The sequence below is a fragment of the Bufo gargarizans genome, chromosome 7 (genome assembly GCF_014858855.1).
Source record: "Bufo gargarizans isolate SCDJY-AF-19 chromosome 7, ASM1485885v1, whole genome shotgun sequence".
NCBI lineage: Eukaryota > Metazoa > Chordata > Amphibia > Anura > Bufonidae > Bufo > Bufo gargarizans.
The window spans coordinates 87,207,013-87,233,333 of NC_058086.1; the positions used below are offsets into that span (position 1 = coordinate 87,207,013).

Consider the following 26,321-nt stretch of genomic DNA (forward strand, 5'->3'; position numbering starts at 1 on the left):
GCTCAAATTGGCTGCATTTTAAATGGCTGTATTTCAAATGCCTGAATAAAACCCCTGTATGTAGAGGGAGTATATCACAGGTCCTGAACAAATGTTGGCCTAAATTAAATATATCTTTGCACAAAATGGCTGTATTTCAAATGGCTGTATTTCAAATCCCTGAATTAAACCCCTGTATGTAGAAGGGGTATCTCACACTGTCTGAACCAGTGTAGGCCTGAAGTAAATATTTATTTGCCCAAAATGGCTGTATTTCAAATCCATAAATCAAACCCCTGTATGTAGAGGGAGTATCTCACAGGGCCTGAACCAGTGTAGGCCTAAATAAAATATTTCTTTGCCCAAAATTTCAAATGCCTGCTTCAAACACCAGTATGTAGAGGGGGTATCTCACACTGTCTGAACCAGTGTAGGCCTGAAGTAAATATTTATTTGCCCAAAATATCTATATTTCAAATGCCTGATTCAAACCCCTGTTTGTAGATGGGGTATCTCACACGGTCTGAACCAGTGTAGGTCTGAAGTAAATATTTATTTGCCCAAAATGGCTGTATTTCAAATGGGTGTATTTCAAATCCCTGAATCAAACCCCTGTATGTAAAGGGAATATCTCACACTGTCTGAACCAGTGTAGACCTGAATTTAATATTAATTTGCCCAAAAAGGCTGTATATCAAATGGCTTTATTTCAAATGCCTGATTCAAACCCCTGTATGTGGAGGGAGTATCTCACACAGTCTGAACCAGTGTAGGCCTGAATTCAATATTTCTTTGCACAAAATTGCTGTATTTCAAATGGCTGCATTTCAAATGGCTGTATTTCAAATTCCTGATTCAAACACCTGTATGTAGAGGGGGTATCTCACATCATCTGAACCAGTGTAGGCCTGAAGTAAATATTTCTTTGTCCAAAATGGCTGTATTTCAAATTGCTGTATTTCAAATGCCTGACTCAAATCCCTGTATGTAGAGGGAGTAGCTCACACGGTCTGATCCAGTGTAGGCCTGAAGTAAATATGTCTTTGTCCAAAACTGATGCATGTCAAATGGCTGTATTTCAAATGCCTGATTCAAACCCCTATATGTAGAGGGAGTATCTCACAGGGTCTGAACCAGTGTAGGCCTGAAGTAATTATTTATTTGCACAAAACGGCTGTAATTCAAATGGCAGTATTTCAAATCCCTGAATCAAACCCCTGTATGTAGATGGAGTATCTCACAGGGCCTAAACCAGTGTAGGCCTAAATAAAATATTTCTTAGCACTAAACGGCTGTATTTCAAATGGCTGTATTTCAAATGCCTGATTCAAACTCCTGTATGTGCAGGGAGTATCTCACACAGTCTGAACCAGTGAAGGCCTAAATTACATATTTCTTTGCCCAAATTGGCTATATTTCAAATGTCTATATTTCAAATCCCTGAATTAAACCCCTGTATGTAGAAGGGGTATCTCACACTGTCTGAACCAGTGTAGGCCTGAAGTAAATATTTATTTGCCCAAAATGGCTGTATTTCAAATCCATAAATCAAACCCCTGTATGTAGAGGGAGTATCTCACAGGGCCTGAACCAGTGTAGGCCTAAATAAAATATTTATTTGCCCCAAATTTCTAATGCCTGCTTCAAACACCAGTATGTAGAGGGGGTATCTTACACTGTCTGAACCAGTGTAGGCCTGAAGTAAATATTTATTAGCCCAAAATAGCTATATTTCTGTCACCACCAGACATCTGAGAAGCTCTGACAGACGTTTTTCAGAACCTCCTCCTGAGGTTCCTTTTGTTTTGCTTTCGTTTTCTCATCTTGTTAGCCTCTCTCAGCTGTCATGTAGTTGCACTGATTGCATCCCTTTAAATCCCTTCCCATACTGCATCACTTTGCGGTTTATACAACTTCCTGGAGTGTGTGCATGCTGGATGCTACTACTGAGTCTTCTACAGATAAGTTTTGTTCATTCATTTGTGTTTTCCTGTTTGCTGGATCCCAGGTGACCCTGACTCCCTCCGTATCTAGTGTAGGGAGCCGGTGGTCATGTCCCCTCACCATTATAGGGTGTTCAGGTGTTATACAGTCGAGGAACGAGGATATGCGATCATCTACCATTGAGATTTTTGCATAGGCTGAGCAGTTAGGGAGAGAGCCAGGTCTGTTGCAGTGCTCTCCCTTTGGTTCCTTAGTTTTGGATCCAGTCAGTCGGATCTTCATTTTGTGTCTTCTAGTTTTCTGTACATCTTCAGTGACAATTTCAAATTGGTGTATTTCAAATCATTGAAACAAACCCCTGTATGTAGAGGGACTTTCTCACATGGTCTGAACCAGTGTAGGCCTAAATTAAATATTTCTTTGCCCAAAATGTCTGTATTTCAAATAGCTGTATTTCAAGTGCCTGCATCAAACCCCTGTATGTTGAGGGGGTATCTCACACGGTCTGAACCAGTGTAGGTCTGAAGTAAATATTTATTTGCCCAAAATGGCTGTATTTCAAATAGGTGTATTTCAAATCCCTGAATCAAACCCCTGTATGTAGAGGGAGCATCTCACAGTGCCTGAACCAGTGTAGGCCTGACCTAAATATTTATTTGCCCAAACTGGCTGTATTTCAAATTCCTGATTCAAACACCTGTATGTAGAGGGAGTATCTCACATGGTCTGAACCAGAGTAGGCCTGAAGTAAATATTTCTTTGTCCAAAATGGCTGTATTTGAAATGGCTGTATTTCAAATGCCTGACTCAAATCCCTGTATGTAGAGGGGGTATCTCACATGGTCTGATCCAGTGTAAGCCTGAAGTAAATATTTCTTTGTCCAAAATGGCTGTATTTCAAATGGCTGTATTTCAAATGCCTGATTCAAACCCTTATATGTAGAGGGAGTATCTCACACGGTCTGAACCAGTGTAAGCCTGAAGTAATTATTTATTTGCCCAAAATGGCTGTAATTCAAATGGCAGCATTTCAAATCCCTGAATAAAACTCCTGTATGTTAATGGAGTATCTCACAGGGCCTGAACCAGTGTAGGCCTAAATAAAATACTTCTTAGCACTAAATGGCTATATTTTAAATGGCTGTTTTTCAAATGCCTGATTCAAACTCCTGTATGTGCTGGGAGTATCTCACACAGTCTGAACCAGTGAAGGCCTAAATTCAATATTTCTTTTTTTCCAAAACTGCTGCATGTTAAATGGCTGTATTTCAAATGCCTGATTCAAACCACTGTATGTAGAGGGGGTATCTCACACGGTCTGAACCAGTGTATGCCTGAAGTGAATATTTCTTTGCACAAAATGGCTGCATTTCAAATTGCTGTATTTCAAATGCCTGAATCAAACCCCTGTATGTAGAGGGAGTATCTCACACGGTCTAAACCATTGTATGCCTGAATTCAATATTTCTTTGCCTAAAATGGCTGTATTTTAAATGGCTGTATTTCAAATCCCTGAATCAAACCCCTGTATGTAGAGGGAGTATCTCACAGGGCTTGAACCAGTGTATGCCTTACGTAAATATTTATTTGCCAAAATGGCTGTATTTCAAATGGCTGTATTTCAAATGCCTGATTCAAACCCCTGTATGTAGAGGGGATATTTCACACGGTCTGAACCAGTGTAGGCCTGAAGTAAATATTTCTTTGCCCAAAATGGCTGTATTTCAAATGTCTATATTTCAAATTCCTGAATCAAACACCTGAATGTAGAGAGAGTATCTCACAGGGTCTGAACCAGTGTAGGCCTGAAGTAAATATTTCTTTGCCCAAAATGGCTTTATTTCAAATGGCTGTATTTCAAATCCCTGAATCAAACCCCTGTATGTACAGAGAGTGTCTCACAGGGCCTGACCCAGTGTAGGCCTAAATTACATATTTCTTTGCACAAAATGGCTGTATTACAAATGTCTATATTTCAAATGCCTGTATCAAAACACTGCAAGTACCATGGTTAGCTCTCCCTCTGTTAACTCAAATTTCTTAACTAATTTCATTATCTTGAGACAAAAGCCATTGAAAAGCAATTGAAGGGGTTTGCTTAGATTAGATGACCAAACTCAGAAATCTCAGAAAAAAGGAGTGCTTAACATGTTGTAGCTGTAGAGGGGGAATCTCACACGGTCTGAACCATTGTAGGCCTGAAGTAAATATTTCTTTGCCCCAAAATGGCTGTATTTTAAATGGGTGTATTTCAAATGCCTGAATCAAACCCCTGTATGTAGAGGGGGAATCTCACACGGTCTGAACCATTGTAGGCCTGAATTCAATATTTCTTTGCCCAAAATGGCTGTATTTCAAACGGGTGTATTTAAAATGCCTGAATCAAACCTCTGTATGTAGAGGGAGTATCTCACACGGTCTGAACCAGTGTAGGTCTGAAGTAAATATTTCTTTGTCCAAAACTGTCTCATGTCAAATGGTTGTATTTCAAATGCCTGATTCAAACCCCTGTATGTAGAGGGAGTATCTCACAGGGTCTGAACCAGTGTAGGCCTGAAGTAAATATTTATTTGCCCAAAACTGCTGCATGTCAAATGAATGTATTTAAAATGCCTGCATCAAACCCCTGTATGTAGAGGGGTTATGTCACACGGTCTGAACCACTGTAGGCCTGAAGTAAATACAGGTCCTTCTAAAAAAATTAGCATATTGTGATAAAGTTCATTATTTTCTGTAATGTACTGATAAACATTATATAAACTTTCATATATTTTAGATTCATTACACACCAACTGAAGTAGTTCAAGCCTTTTATTGTTTTAATATTGATGATTTTGGCATATAGCTCATGAAAACCCAAATTTTTGTATGTAGAGGGAGTATCTCACAGGGCCTGAACCAGTGTAGGCCTGAAGTAAATATTTCTTTGCCCAAAATGGCTGTATTTCAAATGCCTGATTCAAACCCCTGTCTTTAGAGGGGGTATCTCACACGGTCTGAACCAGTGTAGGCCTGAAGTAAAGATTTCTTTGCCTAAAATGGCTGTATTTCAAATGCCTGATTCAAACCCCTGTATGTAGAGGGGGTAACTCACACGGTCTGAACCAGTGTAAGCCTAAATTCAATATTTCTTTGCCCAAAATGGTTGTATTTCAAATGGCTATATTTCAAATCCCTGAATCAAACCCCTGTATGTAGAGGGAGTATATCACAGGGCCTGAACCAGTGTAGGCCTAAATTAAATATTTATTTGCACAAAATGGCAGTATTTCAAATTTCTGTATTTTAAATCCCTGAATCAAACCCCTGTATTTTGATTATTTCACACGGTCTGAACCAGTGTATGCCTGAATTCAATATTTCTTTGCACAAAATGGCTGTATTTCAAATGGCTGTATTTCAAATCCCTGACTCAAACCCCTGTATGTAGAGGGAGTATTTCACAGAGCCTGAACCAGTGTAGGCCTAAATTAAATCTTTCTTTGCACAAAATGGCTGTATTTCAAATGGCTGTATTTCAAATTCCTGAATCAAACCCCTGTAGGTAGAGGGAGTATCTCACACGGTCTGAACCAGTGTAGGCCTGAAGTAAATATTTCTTTGCCCAAAATGGCTGTATTTCAAATGGCTGTATTTCAAATGACTGATTCATACCCTTGTCTGTAGAGGGGGTATCTCACACGGTCTGAACCAGTTTAAGCCTGAATTTAATATTTCTTTGTTCAAAATGGCTGTATTTCAAATGGCTATATTTCAAATCCCTGACTCAAACCCCTGTATGTAGAGGGAATATATCACATGGGCTGAACCAGTGTAGGCCTAAATTCAATATTGGTGCACCAAATGTCGGTATTTAAAATCTCTGAATGTAACCCAAATGTATTAAGTGTGTATCTCACAATTACATCTGCATCAAAGGCTGCCAACTAAATTTTTTTTAAATGCTGCAAGGCCTGAAAATAGTGTTTTTTGTCAAAAAAGTGTGTTGGTCAAACCCCAAAAAATGATAAGTGTATTTCTAGCTTAAATTGCACACTGACTAATCAAGATGTTGTAGATTGCAAAAAAAAGTCTTTCTTTGGTAACAGAATATGAAAGCTGTATATATTTAACTTGAATGTAACACTTTCAAACCACAGAAAATTATGGTTGTATTTCTAGCTTAAATTGCACATTGACATTGACTAATCCAGCTGTTGTAGATTGCCCAAAAAGCATATTTTTTTTTTTTTTTGTAACAGAATATGAAAGCTGTATAGATTAAACTTGAATTTAACACTTGCAGATCTGGAAAATACTGTTTTATGGCAAAAAAGTGTATTTTTTTAATTCCCCAGATAATGATGGGTGTATTTCTACCTTAAATTGCACAGTGACTAATCCAGATGTTGTAGTTTGCAAAAAAAATTGTGATTTGCAATGTTCCAAAAGCTCCGATGCAGTGCTGGTGCACTGAGCTTGCATAAAATGGCCGCCGCCGCTGCCACCCAACTAACAGAATTATCAAAGTTTTTTTTTTTTTTTTTGTCAATGGCTTCAGGGCAGGGTGAAATGATTGTGCCCTGCACCCACACAACTATTTATCTGTAGATCGCTGAGTTAGATTCTCTCCTATTCTCTCCCTGAAATCACAAGTCCAGCAGTATCCTCTCCCTACACTTGTAACAGCAGAGTGACGTGCAGCGCTACGTGACTCAAGCTTATATAGAGCCTGGGCCATAAGTAGGCATGGCTGTGATGGCTTCTAAGGTCAGAAAGTTAACTGCTTATTGATTAGCTGCTGTGCAGCCTTTTAAAAAGCGCCAAGAAAGTGCCGAATACCTAACCCGAACTTTTTCGGAAACGTTCGGGTTCAGGTCCGGGGTCCAAAAATCCTAAAGTTCGGTACAAACCCGAACTTTACAGTTCGGGTTCACTCAACCCTAGTATAGTCCATTATATGTCATATTTGAGATATCTATTCTCCCATATGTCTTTTTTTTTTTTTTTTTTTTTTAAAGCAAATAGACTAAAAAAGAGTGAATAGAATTTCTTGAAATTTGCTTGGGGTTTTCTAACAGATGGGTCAGGAAAATTGTATTGCAATTGGGCTGAAAATTGGTGTATGATGCTCTGAGGTCTCCTGGGACTCTTTTTTTTGCACATTTTTTTAATACTGTATTTCAATTTTTCCCCTGTATGCAACCCAAAAATATATATTACACTGTTGTTGATGCATTAAAAAACGATTATTGCAATGCTCACTCTTAAACAGTAGAAAATTGTGTTTGTGGAAACTGGAGCAATTGGACATCCCCTGGGTAAGACCAAAATATACATTATACTGTCGTTGACAAACTAAAATAACATTACTTAATGGCGTTCTCCTGGCTTTTAATATTAATGACCTATTATCATGATAGGTCATCAGTAGAGTTGAGCGGACTCCTGGATGTTCGGGTTCGACTGGTTTGGCCGATGTTCGAGTTTGGGACTTGACTCCAAACCTGAAACACATTGAGATCAATGGGGACCCGAACTTTGGAGCACTAAAATGGCTCTAAAAAAGTTATGGAAAGGGCTAGAAGGCTGCAAATGGCAGCAAAATGTGGTTAAGAGCATGGCAAGTGTTCTGCAAACAAATGTGGATAGGGAAATGACTTCAAATAACATAATATATGTAAAAATAAAAAAATTATAATCTTGATCTAGGAGGAGGAGGCCCATATGGAGTAGGAGGTTGAGGAGGCGGGGGATGTGGCGGTGTAGGTGGAAGCAGCAGTGGAGGAGGAGGAGGTAGCCAACACAGTTTTTTTTGCTTTGCTTTCTATTTTATTTTTTTTGTTTAAATTTAGGTAGACCACAAAACATTTGGAAATAAAAAAAATAAAACAAAGAGAAAGTGTGCTGGAGTACAACAATGGCTGGGTGAGGCCAGTATGCATGTCTATTCTGCACAAGATACGGACAAGTCCTGTGGGATCCCTGCCTGTTTCATTGTAATGAACGTGAGCTTGTCCACATTGGCTGTGGACAGGCGGCTGCGCTTCTCTTTGATAACCTTCTCCTGCTGTGCTAAACAAACGTTCAGACAATACAATGGCTGCAGGGCAGGCCAGCACCTCCAAGGCGTAAAGAGCAAGCTCAGGCCATGTGCCCAATTTGGAGACCCAGAAGTTGAAGGGGGCAGACCCATCAGTCAGTACGTGTAGGCGTGTGCACACATACTGCTCCACAATGTTGCTGAAATGCTGCCTCCTGCTAAGATGTTCCATATCAGCTGGTGGTGCTGGTTGTTGTGGCGTGCTGACAAAGCTTTTCCACATTTCGGCCATGCTAACCCTGCCTTCTGAGGTGCTGGTGGTGCCCCAGCTGCGTTGGCGACCTCTTCCTCCTCCTCTGCCTTCGCCTTGTGCTTCCACTGTGCCCCCGCTGTCAGGTGGGAATGCCATCAGCAGCGCGTCTACCAACGTGCTCTTGTATTTGTGCATCTTACAATCACTCTCCAGTGCTGGAATTAAGGACGATACAGTGTCATTGTAACAGGGATCCAGCAGCGTGGCCACTTAGTAATCAGCACAAGATAGAATGTGGTCAACTCGGCTGTCGTTGCCAAGACACTGCAGCATGTAATCGTTCATGTGTGCCAGGCTGCCCAGAGGCAACGACAAGCTGTCCTCTGTGGTAGGTGTGCAACACGCCAGACCTGCAGGGTATGACGAAGTGAGGTCACAGTTATGGGCAATCGAGGGTACTCACTATATTTGAAGAACCCTGGGCAGGCGCGTGGCAGTGAAGGAGAGGTAGACACAGTTCCTCTGGGGCACGCTCTGTAGAGAGGGACCAGGCCTGATGGTAGTTGAGGTGCCCTGGATGTTACAGGTATTTTGTGTGCCTGGGGCAAGGTCCCTGTGGTATTCGTGACGCCAGTGCCTTTGGACGGTGGCACGCCGGTTGGTGGTTGGAATGATGAAGGTACACAAATATGCAGTGAACCAAATGTAAACTTTACTGGACAATCCAACTTTGTACAGCAGGTGTAGCACAGTCTCTATATTACAGTTCCACAAAAAGGGGCTTATTCACAAGTATGGCAGGCAATAGTCATGCAAGTTACACTGAGGGTAAATTCCACAAGCACTCAGCAGCAGGTTGTACCTTTCCTCAGAATCAATGTACAGTGTCCCTTATAGAACTCCTGCTCTGGCTTTATATCTCCCAAGGCCCGGATGCCTAAAAGGGTGGCTTATATCCTTGGTTACTTTCTTCCTCAGGTATTATACTCCTTGCTGTGATTCCTAAAATCCTCTGCCCATCAGGGTCACTTTGCTTACCCTGGGTCGCCTCCTCCTATCAGGTGGATAACTGTAGGTTTCGCCCAGGAGGTTGAATCCTGCAACTGGGGTATCTCTTCAGAGCTAACTTAGGCTCTCTTGTTCTCAGGCAGGCTGGAGTTTCTCAACAGCCTCCTGGACATCGCTAGCAGCCAGGGCTATCCAGCTGCATGTCAGGAGCAGGCTTACTGGCCTCTGTCTTCTCAGACTCCTGACTCTGCACTCACTCTCCCTGTCTGGGCCTGGACATTTATACTAGGGGCTCCCTATCTCCCTCTAGTGTCTGAGATGTCTAACTACACCTAACTAGGCCTGCTACTGCATCACACAGGGGTACATTGCATGTAACAACACATTAAAACATACATTAAATGCAGAATTAAATATGACATTTCTGTTCCTTGTGAGTAGGAGTAACGCGCACACCAATTGACCCTTGTGTAGTGCCCACCCATACCTAGTGGGACACTACATACCCCCACGCTATAACGTTGCCCGTCCTCGGCGCAACATGGAGGGTCCCTGCACAGCTGGATACTGCACCTATAATGAGGACGATAAAGCAAAGCAGGAAAACACATCTACATTTGCAAAATATACATTATATGTATACATATATTAGGCAGTTCCACTGGATTAGGAGCAAGTAATGGTGAAAAGGGGCGTCGTTCTCTTCTCTCAGGATAAAACAATGGGAACAGGGGCGCTGACCTGGCACAGCGTAACAGTAAATACCAGGATAGTCCATATAATACTCTTAAGTGCAAATTGTCCATGATAGAACAGTTGTAGTCCATGGAAAATGTAAAAACATTAAATAACAGTTCTTGGAGGCTCAAAGCATTTAAAATGAGTCCGTACCCAGGTTCTTTTCTTTTTGTTCAATCCACAGCTAAGTAGAGATATGGGACCTTTAGAAAGCATAGCAAGAATCACAGAGGCTCGCACGGGGTGGAGTCCATCTCTGGGCACAATACTTTAAAATAGCAGCAAAATCTCAGAGGCTCATATGCATTTGAGTCTATCCCTGGGCCCAATTCCTTTAAATTCCAGTTGCATAATAAAATGACAGCACATAAAATAGTCCACATTATTTAAATGGCATACACATCAAAGTAGTGCTGTAATACCCTTAATCAACCTGAAAAGGGGGTTAAAGGGTTAAAAGGTGCAACATGAAAACAGGCACAACTGGGTTTTCACTCTGAGAAAGCAGGCAGGAGGTCCTGTAAACAAGATGGCCTTGCTGCACGTGGTACTTCAGTGGCTTGCCGCTTCCACTGAGCCGTGGGTAACTGGCAGCAGCAACAGAGGGCCAAAACAACGAAGGTCTCCTGTCCTGGAAGGGTTAAATCTTCTTTAGGATCCCTTGGCAGAAAAAAGCAAACATCAAGGGCCTAGCAGGCCAATTCACAGGGGCAAGTCATATCCACTTTGCATTTCAGTGGTGCTCCCTGGCTCCATTTGTATATTGGGCCTGTATTGCGATTCAACAGATGGATGTGCCCACAACACAGTATTGGGGGGCAACTGTAACATAAATGGACCCCTAATAGGTATAGGCCCCATAGGCCTAGGGGTGATCAAAGTCGCTGACCTCACCGGAGGTTGAGGCTGATTTTCAAGTGGGTGAGGTAAAAGTCAGATGGACATGGGCTGCAGGTGCCAACTCTGATTTTTCAGCAGGTGTCACGAGGGTGTCAAGAACCACGCCTGACTCCGTTATACCAGGGGTCAGGAAGTCGCAGCGGTTGGCTGCGCGCTCTATGTAGTAAGATAGGGCTGTTTCCTTATGGTAGCTTTCTGGGTTTGCTTTGCAACCCTTTTTGGCTCACTCAGGGATCGTAGCTCCTTCTCCTCAGCTGTTCCTTGTCCAGCACTCCCAACCTCCTTATATTCCCCTCTCACTATTCTCTGGTTGCCAGATATAGAGCTTCCTGCCTGGACTTCTATACTGACCTAATGGAGCTGTGTTGCTGCGTTCTCTGGTTGTTGGTCCAGAACGTTTCCCTCCGGATCCCTGTTGGACCTTTGTGGTCTGCTGTGGTCGCCCACCTGGGTTTATGTGTTTGTCTGTATTGTCTGTCCTCTCCCTGGTGTTTTTCCTCTTAGTGTCAGTGGTGCGGACTAGGGATCCCACTGGCCCGTTCACTATCTAGGGCTCATTTTTGTGAAAGCCAGGGTTTAGGCACGTGATCGCCGCACGGGTGAGGAACCCGTCTAGGGACGTCAGGGCAGTCAGGTGCCAGCCGCAAGGTGAGTCAGGGGTCACCACCTTTCCCTCTCCCTTGGGCAGGGCTTTTCCTTTTCCCTCCCTGTGCGTGACGCCGGTCATTACATTATATCTGGCCCTTATTTTGTGTAGGTAAAAAAAAAAAAAATTTTTTTTACCTACTTAGAATCCAGTATGGATCCAATTGCTGCTCTGTCCAAGCAATTTCATAGCCTGTCTTTGGAGGTGGCAGGATTGAAGGCGTTGGTCCTCCAGCAACAGCAGCAATTACAACTGACCGCAAGCCCAGCGGTTGCTACTGGTAACCAGGTTGTTGCGGAACTCAAGGTTCCTCTCCCTGACAGATTTTCTGGGGGAAGGGACAAGTTTTTGACATTCCGTGAGGCCTGTAAATTATATTTTAAACTGCGCCCTTACTCCTCTTGCAATGAAGAACAGCGGGTGGGGGTTGTTATTTCCCTGCTGCAGGGGGACCCGCAGTCCTGGGCGTTCTCTTTACCCACTGATTCCCAGGCTCTTCGGTCAGTGGATGAGTTTTTTGGGGGCCTTGGGTCTCATATATGATGACCCTGACCGAGTCGCACTGGCTGAATCAAGATTACGGAGACTCCTACAGGGAGAGCGGCCGGTAGAGGAGTATTGCTCTGACTTCCGTAGGTGGGCTACGGATACCCAATGGAACGACCCGGCTCTCAGGAGTCAGTTCTGCTCTGGGTTATCCGAAAGGGTTAAGGATGCGCTTGCATTATATGAGACCCTCTTTTCCCTTGATGCGGTTATGTCCCTTTCTATCCGTATATATAGACGCCTTAGGGACAGGTTGAAAAAACCGGAGCAATTGGTGACCCCTCCCAAGCAGCAATTAGTCTGTACGGACTTAGACGAGCCTATGCAGCTAGGAGGAACCACTCGTCCGGTCCGTCCTCCTGAGGTTCGCCGTAGGCGTGGGGTTTGTTTTTTTTGTGGGGAGAGGGGTCATTTCATTAATGTCTGTCCTTCTTTCCTCAGAAACAAAAGACCGTCGGAAAACTACTAACCCCAGGCTGTGTGGAGGATGTCAGCCGGGGGGTATATGTTTCCTCCATACGTACATCGCAATTTGTGTTGCCAGCGGTTATTGTTTTTGGTGTTAAGACGGAGACTATTTCTTTCTTTCTAGACAGTGGAGCAGGGGTAAATTTGATAGATGCCCATTTTGCCCGCACTATGGGTTTGTCTCTCTGTATGCTACAGAGACCTATTCCCATATTTGCTATTGATTCTGCTCCTCTGTCTCAGAGAAACCTCACCCACATTGTTCATAATTTACACCTTCGGGTAGGGGACCACCATAACGAGATGCTTTCATGTTATGTTCTGGAGGGGCTTCCCACTCCGGTAGTGCTGGGCCTTCCCTGGTTGGTAGCGCACAATCCAGTGGTGGATTGGCAGGCCAGGGAGATATCGGAGTGGAGTGAGCATTGCAGAGAAAATTGCTTAAATAGCAATTGCTTAGTCGCCTCCATAACTACCCTACCTACATTTATTTCGGATTTTGAGGACGTTTTTTCTGAAAAGGGTTGTCAGAAGTTACCACCTCACCATCCTTATGATTGCCCGGTTAACCTTATTCCCGGCGCAAAATTACCCAAGACCAGGTTATATAATCTTTCGGGTCCAGAGAGACAAGCCATGAAAGATTATATCTCCGAGAGCTTGGCTAAGGGACACATCAGACCCTCTTCTTCACCCGTGGCTGCAGGGTTTTTCTTCGTTAAAAAGAAAGATGGGGGTCTGCGTCCTTGCCTAGATTTTCGCGAATTAAATCGGATAACCATCCGAGACCCATACCCTCTTCCTCTCATTCCTGACCTGTTTAACCAGATTGCGGGTGCTAGGTGGTTCTCCAAACTTGATCTTAGGGGGGCCTACAATCTGATTCGTATCAAGGAGGGGGATGAGTGGAAGACAGCTTTTAACACCCCTGAGGGGCATTATGAAAATCTAGTTATGCCTTTCGGTCTGACCAATGCTCCTGCCGTCTTTCAACATTTCGTAAATGACATTTTTAGTCATCTAATCGGCAGGTTTGTGGTAATATACCTAGATGATATTTTAATTTATTCGTCTGATCTGAGAACACATGAGGTGCATGTCAGACAAGTACTGCAGGTCCTACGGACGAATAAATTATATGCTAAAATTGAAAAATGTGTCTTCGCCGTTCAGGAGATACAATTCCTAGATTATTTATTATCTGCTTCAGGTTTCCGTATGGATCCTAGGAAGGTCCAGGCAATTTTAGATTAGTATCTTCCTGAGAACCTCAAAGCACTGCAACGGTTCTTGGGCTTCGCGAATTTCTATAGAAAATTCATTAAAAATTATTCAGTTATTGTAAAACCCCTTACTGACATGACTAGGAAGGGGACTGATTTTTCTAAATGGTCTGATGCCGCTAAAGTTGCTTTTTCTTCTCTAAAAGAGAGGTTTACCTCGGCACCTGTACTAGTCCAACCTGATGTCTCTCAGCCTTTTATTGTTGAAGTCGATGCGTCAGAGATGGGAGTGGGGGCGGTGCTGTCTCAGGGTCCGTCTCCTGGCAAATGGCGTCCTTGTGCTTTCTTTTCTAAAAAACTATCTGCAGCAGAAAAGAACTACGTTATTGGCAATAGGGAACTATTAGCTATTAAACTAGCGTTTGAAGAATGGCATCACTTTTTAGAGGGGGCAGTCCACCCCTTCACTGTGATTACGAACCACAAAAATCTTCTGTACCTCGAATCAGCTAAGCGTCTCACTCCTAGACAAGCTAGGTGGTCGCTATTTTTTACCAGGTTTAACTTTGTTATTACCTATCTTTCTGGGGCAAAAAATACCAAGGCTGATGCACTCTCGTTGTTTCCCTGGAGGGGGTAATGTGAGTGATCCGGTACCCATTCTTCAAAGAGGAGTGGTTGTTTCTGCGGTACACTCTGCTCTGGAGGGGAGGGTGTTAGAGGCCCAGGGGGACGCCCCGGTCTCTTGCCCCTCAGAGAATTTGTTTGCACCGTTGAACCTGCGTTTCGAATTATTAAAGGAACATCATAATTCGGCACTTGCTGGGCACCCGGGTAGTAAAGCAACCTTGGAGCTATTGTCTCGTCGTTTTTGGTCGCCAAGGTTGCGTCAGGATGTATTGGATTTTTTGTCTTCTTGTTCTACTTGTGCGCGCGCAAAAGTTTTGCATACACGTCCTGCAGGGTCTCTATTACCACTCGTCATTCCCAATAGACCATGGACACATCTGTCAATGGATTTTATCACTAACTTACCTTTGTCTGTGGGTAAAACAGTTATTTTGGTAGTAGTGGACAGGTTTAGCAAAATGGTACACTTCATTGCGTTACCCGCACTACCTAATGCTAAGACTCTTGCTCAGGTATTCATCAGTGAAATCGTGAAGCTTCACGGGGTCCCTTCTGATGTTGTTTCGGATCGGGGTACCCAGTTTATTTCTACATTTTGGAAAGCTTTTTGTTCCCGTTAGGGGGTACACTTGTCGTTTTCCTCAGCTTTCCATCCTCAGTCGAATGGACAGACTGAGCGTACCAACCAAAACCTTGAGACATATCTAAGATGTTTTGTGTCTGAAAACCAAGAGTTGTGGTCATCATATTTACCGTTAGCTGAGTTTGCCATAAATAATCATCGTCAGGAATCCACTGGCAAGTCACCATTTCTTGGTGCATATGGTTTTCATCCCCAATTCTGTACTTTCAAAGAGGGGGGGTCTTCTGGGGTTCCCGAAGAGGAACAGTTTTCGTCATCTCTTTCATCGGTATGGCAGAAGGTGCAAGCTAACTTGAAAAATATGGGAGGTAAATACAAATGCATGGCTGATAAGAGACGGTCGCCAGGTCCGGACCTAGGAGTGAATGACTAGGTGTGGTTGTCTACTAGGAATATTAAATTAAAGGTTCCCTCTTGGAAACTGGGTCCTAGGTTCATTGGCCCTTACAAAATTGTAGCCATCATCAACCCCGTGGCTTTTCGCCTGGAGCTACCTCAGACTTTTAAAATCCATAACGTCTTTCATAAGTCGTTACTCAAAAAATATGTTCCACCTCTAGAACCGTCACCGCTGCCACCCCCTCCTGTTGTTGTGGATGGTAATCTAGAGTTTCAGATATCCAAAATTGTTAATTCTCATCGGGTCCGCCGCTCTCTCCAATATCTGGTGCATTGGAGAGGTTACGGTCCCGAGGAAAGAATGTGGGTTCCTGCATCTGAGGTAAACGCCGACAGGCTAGTTCAGGCTTTTCATGCCTCTCATCCTGAGAGACCTGGTCCTGAGTGTCCGGAGGCCCCTCGTAGAGAGGGGGGTACTGTCACGAGGGTGTCAAGAACCACGCCTGACTCCGTTATACCCGGGGTCAGGAAGTCGCAGCGGTTGGCTGTGCGCTCTATGTAGTAAGATAGGGCTGTTTACTTATGGTAGCTTTCTCGGTTTGCATTGCAACCCTTTTTGGCTCACTCAGGGATCCGTAGCTCCTTCTCCTCAGCTGTTCCTTGTCCAGCACTCCCAACCTCCTTATATTCCCCTCTCACACTTCTCTGGTTGCCAGATATAGAGCTTCCTGCCTGGACTTCTATACTGACCCACTGGAGCTGTGTTGCTGCGTTCTCTGGTTGTTGGTCCAGAACGTTTCCCTCCGGATCCCTGTTGGACCTTTGTGGTCTGCTGTGGTCGCCCACCTGGGTTTATGTGTTTGTCTGTATTGTCTGTCCTCTCCCTGGTGTTTTTCCTCTTAGTGTCATTGGTGCGGACTAGCGATCCCACTGGCCCGTTCACTATCTAGGGCTCATTTTAATGAAAGCCAGGGTTTAGGCACGTGATCGCCGCACGGGTGAGGAACCCGTCTAGGGACGTCAGGCACCCAATTTACTATTGCCTGTACTTATTCTGGCCTCACCATTCGTAGAGCCGCATTTGGCCCTACCAAATAAAGCTGAAGGTTCTGTCGCCTACTCGCAGCTGAGGAAGGTGTTTCACTTGTGCGTGTAGCTGGCACAGATTGACCACGTCCTCTCCCTGCAACAGGAGCTCCACCACGACCAGGGCAACGTCCCTAATTTGACGCTCTCCTCATTCTTTGCGTTCACCCACCAAACTAACAGATAGTTTATGTCAGACGACAATGTAACTGCCAATAGTAAACAATTAAGTTCACTGACAGTAAGGCAGTGCCGGTGTCATAAAAAGTTTTATTGAGGTCACACAATAGTGTGACAGGCGAATTTCATACAATTACTTCACGGTCACCCAAAATTTTTTATTTGTCAACCAACAATGTAACAGCAGTATTGACAAATGTATAATCTTGCCTAAAATGGATGTTATTTTTTATACCAGAATATAACAGCAGTATCTAACACTTGTATTGGACTGTCAGAAATGTAGCAAAGGCCGCACATGTATTATCTTGGCCAAAATGGGTGTTTTTAATACCAAAATATAACAGCAGTATCTAACGCAAATTTTTGACTGTCACAAATGCAGCAAAAGCCCCAAATATAGTGTCTTGCCTAAAATGGGTGTTTTTTTAAAACCAGAATATAACAGCGGTATTTAACGCTTGTATTCGACTGTCACAAATGCAACAAAGGCTCAAAATGTATTATCTTGCACAAAATGGGTGTTTTTTTTAAACCCAGAATATAATTGCAGTATTTAAAGCTTGTATTTGACTGTCACAAATGCAGCAAAGTCCCCAAATGTAGGGTCTTGCACAAAATGGGTGTTTTTTTTAAAACCAGACTATAACTGGAGTATTTAAAGCTTGTATTTGACTGTCACAAATGCAGCAAATGCCCCAAATGTATTATCTTACACAAAATGGATGTTTTTTTTTAAACCAGAATATAACTGCAGTAAGTAAAGCTTTTATTTGACTGTCACAAATGCAACAAAGGCCCAAAAAGTATTATCTTGCATAAAATGGGTGTTTTTTTTTAAAACCAGAATATAACTGCAATATTTAAAGCTTGTATTTGACTGTCACAAATGCAGCAAAGGCCCAAACTGTATTATCTAGCACAAAATTGGTGTTAAAAAAAAAACAACTGAATATAACAGCGGTATTTAACGCTTGTATTTGTCACAAATGCAGCAATGTCCCCAAATGCAGGGTCTTGCACAAAATGGGTGTTTTTTTTAAACCCAGAATATAACTGCAGTATTTGAAGCTTGTATTTCACTGTCACAAATGCAGCAAAGGCATCAAATGTATTATATTGCCCAAAATGGGTGTTTTTTTAAAACCAGAATATAACAGCGGTATTTAACGCTTGTATTTGACAGTCACAAATGCAGCAAAGCCCCAAAATGTATTATCTTGCACAAAATGGGTGTTTTTTTTTAAACCCAGACTATAACTGCAGTAATTAAAGCTTGTATTGGACTGTCACAAATGCAGCAAAGGCCCCAAATGTAGGGTGTTGCACAAAAGAGGTGTTTTTTTAAATCCAGAATATAACTGCAGTAATTAAAGCTTGCATTGGCCATTTTCACAAATGTTGCAAAGGCCCAAAATGTATTATTTTGCACAAAAAGTTTTTTATTTTTTAAACCCAGAATGTAACTTCAGTATTTAAAGCTTGTATTTGACTGTCACAAATGCATCAAAGGCCCCAAATGTAGTGTTTTTCACAAAATAAGTGTTTTTTTTAAAACTAGAATATAACAGCGGTATTTAACGCTTGTATTGGACTGTCACAAATGCAGTGCAGGGCGCTGGGCTCAGATATTGCACTGCACCCACAAAACAAAATCGCTGTAGATCGCAGAGTTAACAAGTTCTGATAACAGATAGATTCTTTCCTATTCTCTCCCTCACAGCAGCATCCTATCCCTACACTAGTAAGAGCAGAGTGACGTGCAGCGCTACGTGACTCCAGCCTATATAGAGGCTTGGTCACATGCTGCACTGGCCAATCACATCCATTCCAATAGTAGGCATGGCTGTGAGGGCTTCTATGGGCACAAGAGTTAAACGCTTGTTAATTAACTGCTCTGCAGCCTTTCCAAAAGTGCCATTAAATCGCCGAACACCGAACTTGAACCCAAACTTTTACTTTACAGTTTAGGTTCGCTCAACCCTAGTCATCAGTATCAGATCGGCAGGGGTCAAACACTGTGCACCCACGCCCATCAGCTGTATGAAGGGAAGGTACATGCAGTGCATGCATGCTATTTCCTTTCTCTCTACCTGCTCGCCATAGACATAGCAGCAGCCAGGAGAAAGAGAGAAGGGAGACAGCATGTGCACACTGATCGGCAGGGGTGCTGTGTTTCAGACCTCCACCGATCTTGAGGATAGGTCATCAATATGAAAAGCCCAGAGAATCCCTTTTAGCTCTTTGTATACTTCTAAACTGTAGAAAAATTACAAAAACATTTTGGAAAAAAAATAGGCACGATTGGATGTCGTGATCAAGTGAGATCACAGCATCTAAAGGGTGAAAAACATGGAAGCGCTTCTTACGAGCATCCTCAATGGCCAATGAGCATGCCGGCAATTGATTTTAATTTGCTGGGTCTTGCTGAAGAGACCTAGGGCATTAAATTTGTAATTCTCACTTTGGCCAGCAGGCGTCAGGCCAACATAAGAAATTAGCAATTCTGAACAATTAATGAATGTACAAAATCCATGATTGTTCAGAATAAAAAAAAAATTTGTAGGCTCAAATACGAGCTTCGAAATCATAAAAAGTTATAAAAAATATATATATAATGTAAATAAATATAAAAGTTTAAATCACCCCCTTTCCATAGAATAAAAAAATGTATCCCTAAATAACAGAAATATAAAACGTCTGTACTATTAAAATCTAAAAATATTTAAAAAAGAAAATGAAAAAAGGGTCAAAATGGGCAATTTGCTATTATTTCGTTGCTTCTCTTTCCCCCAAAAATTACATAAATTGTGATCAAAAAGTCACACACACTTCAAAACGGTATCAGTAAAAACGATAGATTGTCCCGCAATTGTTTTACACTATTTAGACATAAAAACATACATATGTGGTATCGTTGTAATCGTACTGATCCAGAGAATGAAGGGAACAGGTAAATTTTTCCACAAACAGAACAGTGTGGGAACAAAACCCGTAGAATGGTGGAGGAATTTAGTTTTTTTTCCAATTCCACCCCATTTGTTTTTTTTCCTGCTTCCCACTACATTGTATGCCATATTAAATGATGCCATTAGAAATTAAAAATTGTCCTGCAAAAAATAAGCCCTCATACAGCTATGTAAACAGGAAAATAAAAAAGTTATTGCTCAAGTAAGATAGGAAGAAAAATAAAAAAGGCAAAAAAAAAAAAAGCCGGTATCCTAAGGGTTAATTTAGAGAAATAATATAAGATATTTTGGGTGTATAGAATTATGCAGAAGTTAGAAGTGTGTTAGCTAATTAACTAGGCAGAGGTAGAATTAACTAAAATGATAGATCTAACACAACAGAACTCAAATACATAAAGTAGTTAAGAATTCAAATTTGCTACCAAAATCCTCCAATTCTCCAGGTAAATAAAAACTATTAATCTCAGGCTAATATTTAAAGGTGTTTTCCAGGACTTAAGCATTGATGATGGATCCTCAGGCTAGGTAATCAATTATCAGATAGGAGGGAGCCTGACACCCAGCACACTTACCAATCAGTGGTTTCAGGAATCTTCCAGCACTGGAAACTATACAGTGGACAGCAGGATCAGTATACTGTGCATGTGTAACTTCCAGCGCTGGTGTACTGCAGCTCAACTACCACTCGTGGACGGAATCTTATGCTTCCAACTCCATCCACTGTATAGTTTCTTGCAGCTTATCTGTTTTTAAGAAAGGCCATCAATATTATTTCCAGAAAACTTCTTTAACCACCTCCAGTCCGTCAATAGACTAAAAATGTCCAGGAGGTTGTTCTATATCTCTGAATAGACGTTCCTAAACGTCCATTCAGAGACTGCAGCTGCATGCTAATTGTGCAGGAGAGTGCAGGAGCTGTGAGGTCTTTCAGAGACAGCCTCTCTCAGTGAAAAAAAAAAAAAATGCCCCACAGAGATCTTTTATGACCATATGAGGGACGAAAAGTGTAAAAAAAAAAAAAAGGTTTCACAGGCAAAAAACATTTTCCCAGGTAAGGAATAAATAAAAAAATAAAAAATAGAAAAAATTGCCGCGTCCGTGACGGTTGCCTCTATAAATATATCACATGATTGACCCAGTCCAATAAACACCATCAAAAAATAAATAAAAACTGTGTCAAAAAAGCAATTTTTGTCACCTTACATCACTAAAGGCGCAAACGGCCACCTAAGTATTACCGGACAGAGATAAATAACTAAAAAATACTGACCCACAAGGAGCCATAAATGTCGCCAAAAAATTGAACCATAATCTTCACAAAGTGAAAATCGATAAGCTTTATTGATAACACATAACAATTACATACATGATGGTAAAAGGCAGCACAAAGGTGGGACACAAAGATGAGGAACAGGACCCAAGGGGGGGGGGGGGGGCGAGAGGTCAGCACACCAACAACACTTTATGGGGCAAGGTGACCAAAAAATTGGTTGTTTTAGCACAGTTTTTAATTATTTATTTTTAAAGCGTTCAGTTCACCTGAGGGGTTTGGTCAAGTGAGCTGACCGTTACGGACGTGGCGATATCTAATATGTATACTTTTTCTTATTTATTTAAGTTTTACACAATAATAGCATATTTGAAGCAAATAAATTATGTTTTAATGTGTCCATGTTCTGAGAGCTATATATTTTTTTTTTTTTTTTGAGCAATTTTCTTATGTAGAGGCTTATTTTTTCCGGGAAAAGAATACAAGCAGGGAAAAGAATACAAGATGGTAAACACCAAGACACCTCAGAATAATAAGCCCCAAACAATGCTACAATGGAGGCAAATATGAGGATAAAAAGACTTGGTGATTAAAAAAGATAATAAGCATAACCTGAATGGTGTGTCGATCTCTCAGCCACCTCCTGACCCTCCCCAGAAGAAGCCAGTTTACTGGCAAAACGGCGTTGGGTCAGGAGGTGGCTGAGAGACCGACACACCATTCAGGGTATGCAACACCAAGTCATCTAAAAGGTGTATGTCCCCACAAAATGGTACCAAAATTGTACCAATAAAAACGTCACCTCATCCCGGAAAAAATAAGCCTCTACATAAGAAAATTGCTCAAAAAAATAAATAAAATATAGCTCTCAGAACATGGACACATTAAAACATAATTTATTTGCTTCAAATATGCTATTATTGTGTAAAACTTAAATAAATAAGAAAAAATATACATATTAGATATCGCCACGTCCGTAACGGTCAGCTCACTTGACCAAACCCCTCAGGTGAACTGAACGCTTTAAAAATAAATAATTAAAAACTGTGCTAAAACAACCAATTTTTTGGTCACCTTGCCCCATAAAGTGTTATAATGAATGATCAAAAAAATCACATGTACCCAAAAATAGTACAAATAAAACTGGCACCTTATCGCCTAGTTTCCAATATGGGGTCACTTCTTGGGAGTTTCTACTGTAAGGGTGCATCAGGGGGGCTTCAAATGGGACATGGCATCTAAAAACCATGTGACGTTCCTTTTCTTCTGCACCCTGTCGTGTGCCCATACAGCAGTTTATGACCACATGTGGGGTGTTTCTGTAAACCGCAGAATATGGGTAATAAATATTGAGTTTTGTTTGGTTGTTAACCATCGATGTGTTAAACAAAATATTTGATTAAAATGGAAAATCTGCCCAAAAAGTTCAATTTAAAAATTTGATCTCCATTTTCCTTTAATTCTTGTGGAACGCCTAAAGGGTTAACAAAGTTTGTAAAATCGGTTTTAAGTAACTTGAGGGGTGTAGTTTCTACAATGGAGTCATTTATGGGGGGTATCCACTATGTAGGCCCCACAAAGTGACTTCAGACGTGAACTGGTCCTTAAAAAGTGGGTTTTAGGAATTTTCTTAAAAATTTTAAGAATTGCTTTTTGCTTCTAAGCCTTCTAACGTCCTAAAAAAAATAAAATGACATTTTCAAAATGATGCTAACATAAAGTATATATATATGGGGAATGTTAAGTAATAAATATGTTATGAGGTATCACTTTCTGTTTTAAAAGCAGAACAATTGAATTTTAGAAAATTGCAAATCTTTCAACATTTTTGATAAATTTGGGATTTTTTCATAAATAAAGTTGAAATATATTGACTCAAATTTATGACTAGCATGAAGTACAATGTGCCACGAGAAAACAATCTCAGAATGGCTTGGATAAGTAAAAGCGTTCCAAAGTTATTATCACATAAAGTGAGATATGTCAGATTTGCAAAATTAGGCAAATGGCCCAGATGTAAAGTGGTTAATATAATAATTTTTTTTTTTTTTTTTTTTAAAGAAAATACCGCAAACAACATGAACTGCAACAGAAACGATGGTCCCATATTGCATCTGAGAAGATTTTGCCACTGGAGACAAATGAGACTTCTCATGTCAGCTTGAAGGTAATTATAATCAAACATGCAAGCATTATTATATAACTTTGTCTTCAAAAAACTTTGCATGAGTCATTAGTACAAGTAAATTCAGGAAACTTTGTAATATATCTTATCAAAGAAAAATGCATCTTTTTCTTTCCACCCCTCCTAAACTAGCATTCTCCCCTAAAGCCATCATGAGCAACAACATGGCTATGAGTAGAGATGAACAAACTTCTCAAAAATTCGATTCAGTCGGTAATTTTCCAAAAAGATTTGATTAGATTTGAATTTATTTGTTATGAATCACAGAAATAAACTGCTATTTCCTGGCTGCAGAGAGTGTGTATAGTGGTGTACAACACTGTGCCTTGCAGAAACATACATAGGGAGTCTGCTGTGGTAGTGTAACAATACTGTGAGTCAGTATGACTGTTATGACCAGAGGATGTGGATCCTCTGTGTCAGCTGATAGAGGACTGGAAATTAGTCCAATATTGCTGACTGCTGACTCTCAGAGTCAGGACTCTGGTGTCTGCACCTGTTACCTTGAATGCAGCTACCTGCAGTAGTGTGAACAGAGTCCAACAAAGGCAGAATAAAGGAACAGATGGTCTTTACTGGCAGACAGTATTCAAAAGTCACTTGACAGATACAGGCAACACAAAGTTCAGAGCAATATAGCGTGCAGATATAAGCAGTCTCATAGGCAGTGCAGGGTCTGGATCCAGACAGACTTACAGGAGGAGATGGGCAGACTCGTAGTCAGGCAGTGCAGAGATCTATAATCCAGGTGATCCAATAAACAGACAGAAGACAGATGAGTAGTCAAATGAAGTGGAGGTCAGAATCCAGGAAATTCAATAAACAGACACAGTGGGACTCTGCAACGAGAGTCAAGAGGTACAACAACCATGCTTGGGCACTTCATGATGAGTGAAGCTGCCTTAAATACAAATAGTCCCGCCTCCGGGTGGGGATAGTAATCAAGAACCAACTGCTTACTCCTATAAGAAAGGTAGAGGTGTGCGCGCGCGTGCTATAGAGCATTAGATGACACCTGGCAGAGAGGACGGATGCGGCGGTATGCTGGCGGGCACCTGCATCTCCTACAAGGTGAGCCAGTACTGGGACCCATAGTGCTGCCATGTGTAGACAGCGATCTGCCACCCTGCAGTGGAGACGCAAATCCCATACTGACAATGACATACAGATGACAGGCTTCGCTCTTAGAATCACTTCAAACTTCACTTATTTGGGCAGTTACGGGGTTATTGGAAAACTGACCAAATAACTCAAGTGTGAACTCGCCAGGTATAAAGAACTGTGCAGTAGTCCAAGTATCTACTGTAAAGTGAAAGAGCGCACTCCTTTTACACCGTTGTCAGCTGATTCCACATATATTTCTACAGAACCTGTTCTATTAAATGCTGATGCAAGTAGAGCCCCCCTGACAAAGTGGAGAGGGTGTCAGCAGTACGTTTTTGTTGACATCACAGATTATTTTGTCCTTCCTCTTATCCATCTGAACAATAAGCCAAAAAAACTGATCCTGTCTGTTGCGCTTCCGCCTTCACATGGTTACTATTTGGTCAGTAATCCATCCGTATTGCTAACGCCAAAAAATAAATAAAAAACAGGAGTGGATCCAAAACAGAGATGACACGTGAATGGAATATTTGCATGTCATCTGTGTTTTGGCAGCAGCATGAGGAGACCACAGAGTGACACAGTGACATAGTGTTGAGGTGACAGCAGCATAAGGAGACCACAAAGTGGCCCAGAGACATAGATAGTGCTTAAGTGGCAGCAGAATGAGGAGACCACAGAGTGGTGAGGTGGCAGCTCATGAGGAGACCACAGAGTGGCCCAGTGACAGAGTGTTGATTTGGCAGCAGCATGAGGAGACCACAGAGTGGTGAGGTGGCAGCAGCATGAGGAGACCACAGAGTGGCCCAGTGACAGAGTGTGGAGGTGAGGTGCAATACAAGTACCATCTGAAGATGGTGGGTGGCAGTAGGAACACCTGGCAGCAGGTGTGTGGCATCAGGCGGGTGGCAGCATCAGAAAAGTAGCTGAAGCAGGTAGCAGACGAAACAGGTCTCTTTTGACAAAGTTTAGGTGTGGCAACATGGATAATCTAGTCTAATGCATCAGACACTAGAGTGTGGAAATCATGGCTGATCCACGTCTGATTAATATTCACAAAAGGCCAGTTTCTCCACTGGACAGATTAGTTCTCCTTGGGGTAACTATGGCCCTCGTCGCACTAAACACCCGCTCTGATGCCACACTGCTGGCCAGCAGGAAATCTTGTCCAGGGCAAACTCGTCCAGTTGCGGCCAGAAATCAAGTTTGGCTGGCAAGTAGGGATGAGTAAACCCGAACTGTATAGTTCGGGTTCGTACCGAATTTTGGGGTGTTCGTGACACGGACCCGAACCTGAAGCAGTGGTTTCTGCTGTATCAGGCCAACTTTAAATCTATCCATAAAAGTGTATATTAGATTGAAGGTGCGGATAGGGTCATCCTCAATAACTTCACACGCTACCGTGCATTTCCAAGTCTAATTCTGTCCGTAAACGTATACCTGTCATCCAGCGCCTAAATAATAGGCCTACAATTTATATTCAGCTAAATCTGTTGTTACTGCTGTGGCTGGTCAATTTATTTAGTGTCCGCCAAAGCACAGTTTTTGTTCTAGGTTGAAATACAATTCCCAACTTAGCAATTCCCTAAATCAGTGGTTTCTGCTGTATCAGGCAAACTTTAAATCTATCCATAAAAGGGTATATTAGATTGAAGGTGCGGATAGGGTCATCCTCAATAACTTCACACGCTACCGTGCATTTCAAAGTCTAATTCTGTCCGTAAAAGGGATACCTGTCATCCAGGGCCTAAATACTAGGCCTACAATTTATATTCAGCTAAATCAGTCATTACTGCTGTGCCTGTATTAGTGTAATACGGTACCTAAATAGATAGCCAGATAGTGTTAGGTGTCTGTAAAAAAAAGGCCTGAATTTGAATTCAATACATTGGGCCAAATAATTTTTTTCTTATTGTGGTGAACGGTAACAATGAGGAAAACATCTAGTAAGGGACGCGGACGCGGACATGGTCGTGGTGGAGTTAGTGGACCCTCTGGTGCTGGGAAAGGACGTGGCCGTTCTGCCACAGCCACACGTCCTAGTGAACCAACGACCTCAGGTCCCCGTAGCCGCCAGAATTTACAGCGATATTTGGTGGGGCCCAATGCCGTTCTAAGGATGGTAAGGCCTGGGCAGGTACAGGCATTAGTCAATTGGGTGGCCGACAGTGGATCCAGCACGTTCACA

General features: G+C 42.0%; 1 protein-coding gene across 1 annotated transcript in view; it reads left to right on the forward strand.

Moving 5' to 3' along the window:
* The window catches only part of GUCY2C (guanylate cyclase 2C), a 576,500-nt gene that overhangs the window by 204,343 nt on the left and 345,836 nt on the right, over positions 1-26,321 (forward strand). The window contains exon 12 of the mRNA XM_044302403.1: positions 22,906-23,011. Coding sequence (XP_044158338.1) covers positions 22,906-23,011 — 106 coding nt within the window. The remainder of the gene's footprint in view (positions 1-22,905; positions 23,012-26,321) is intronic.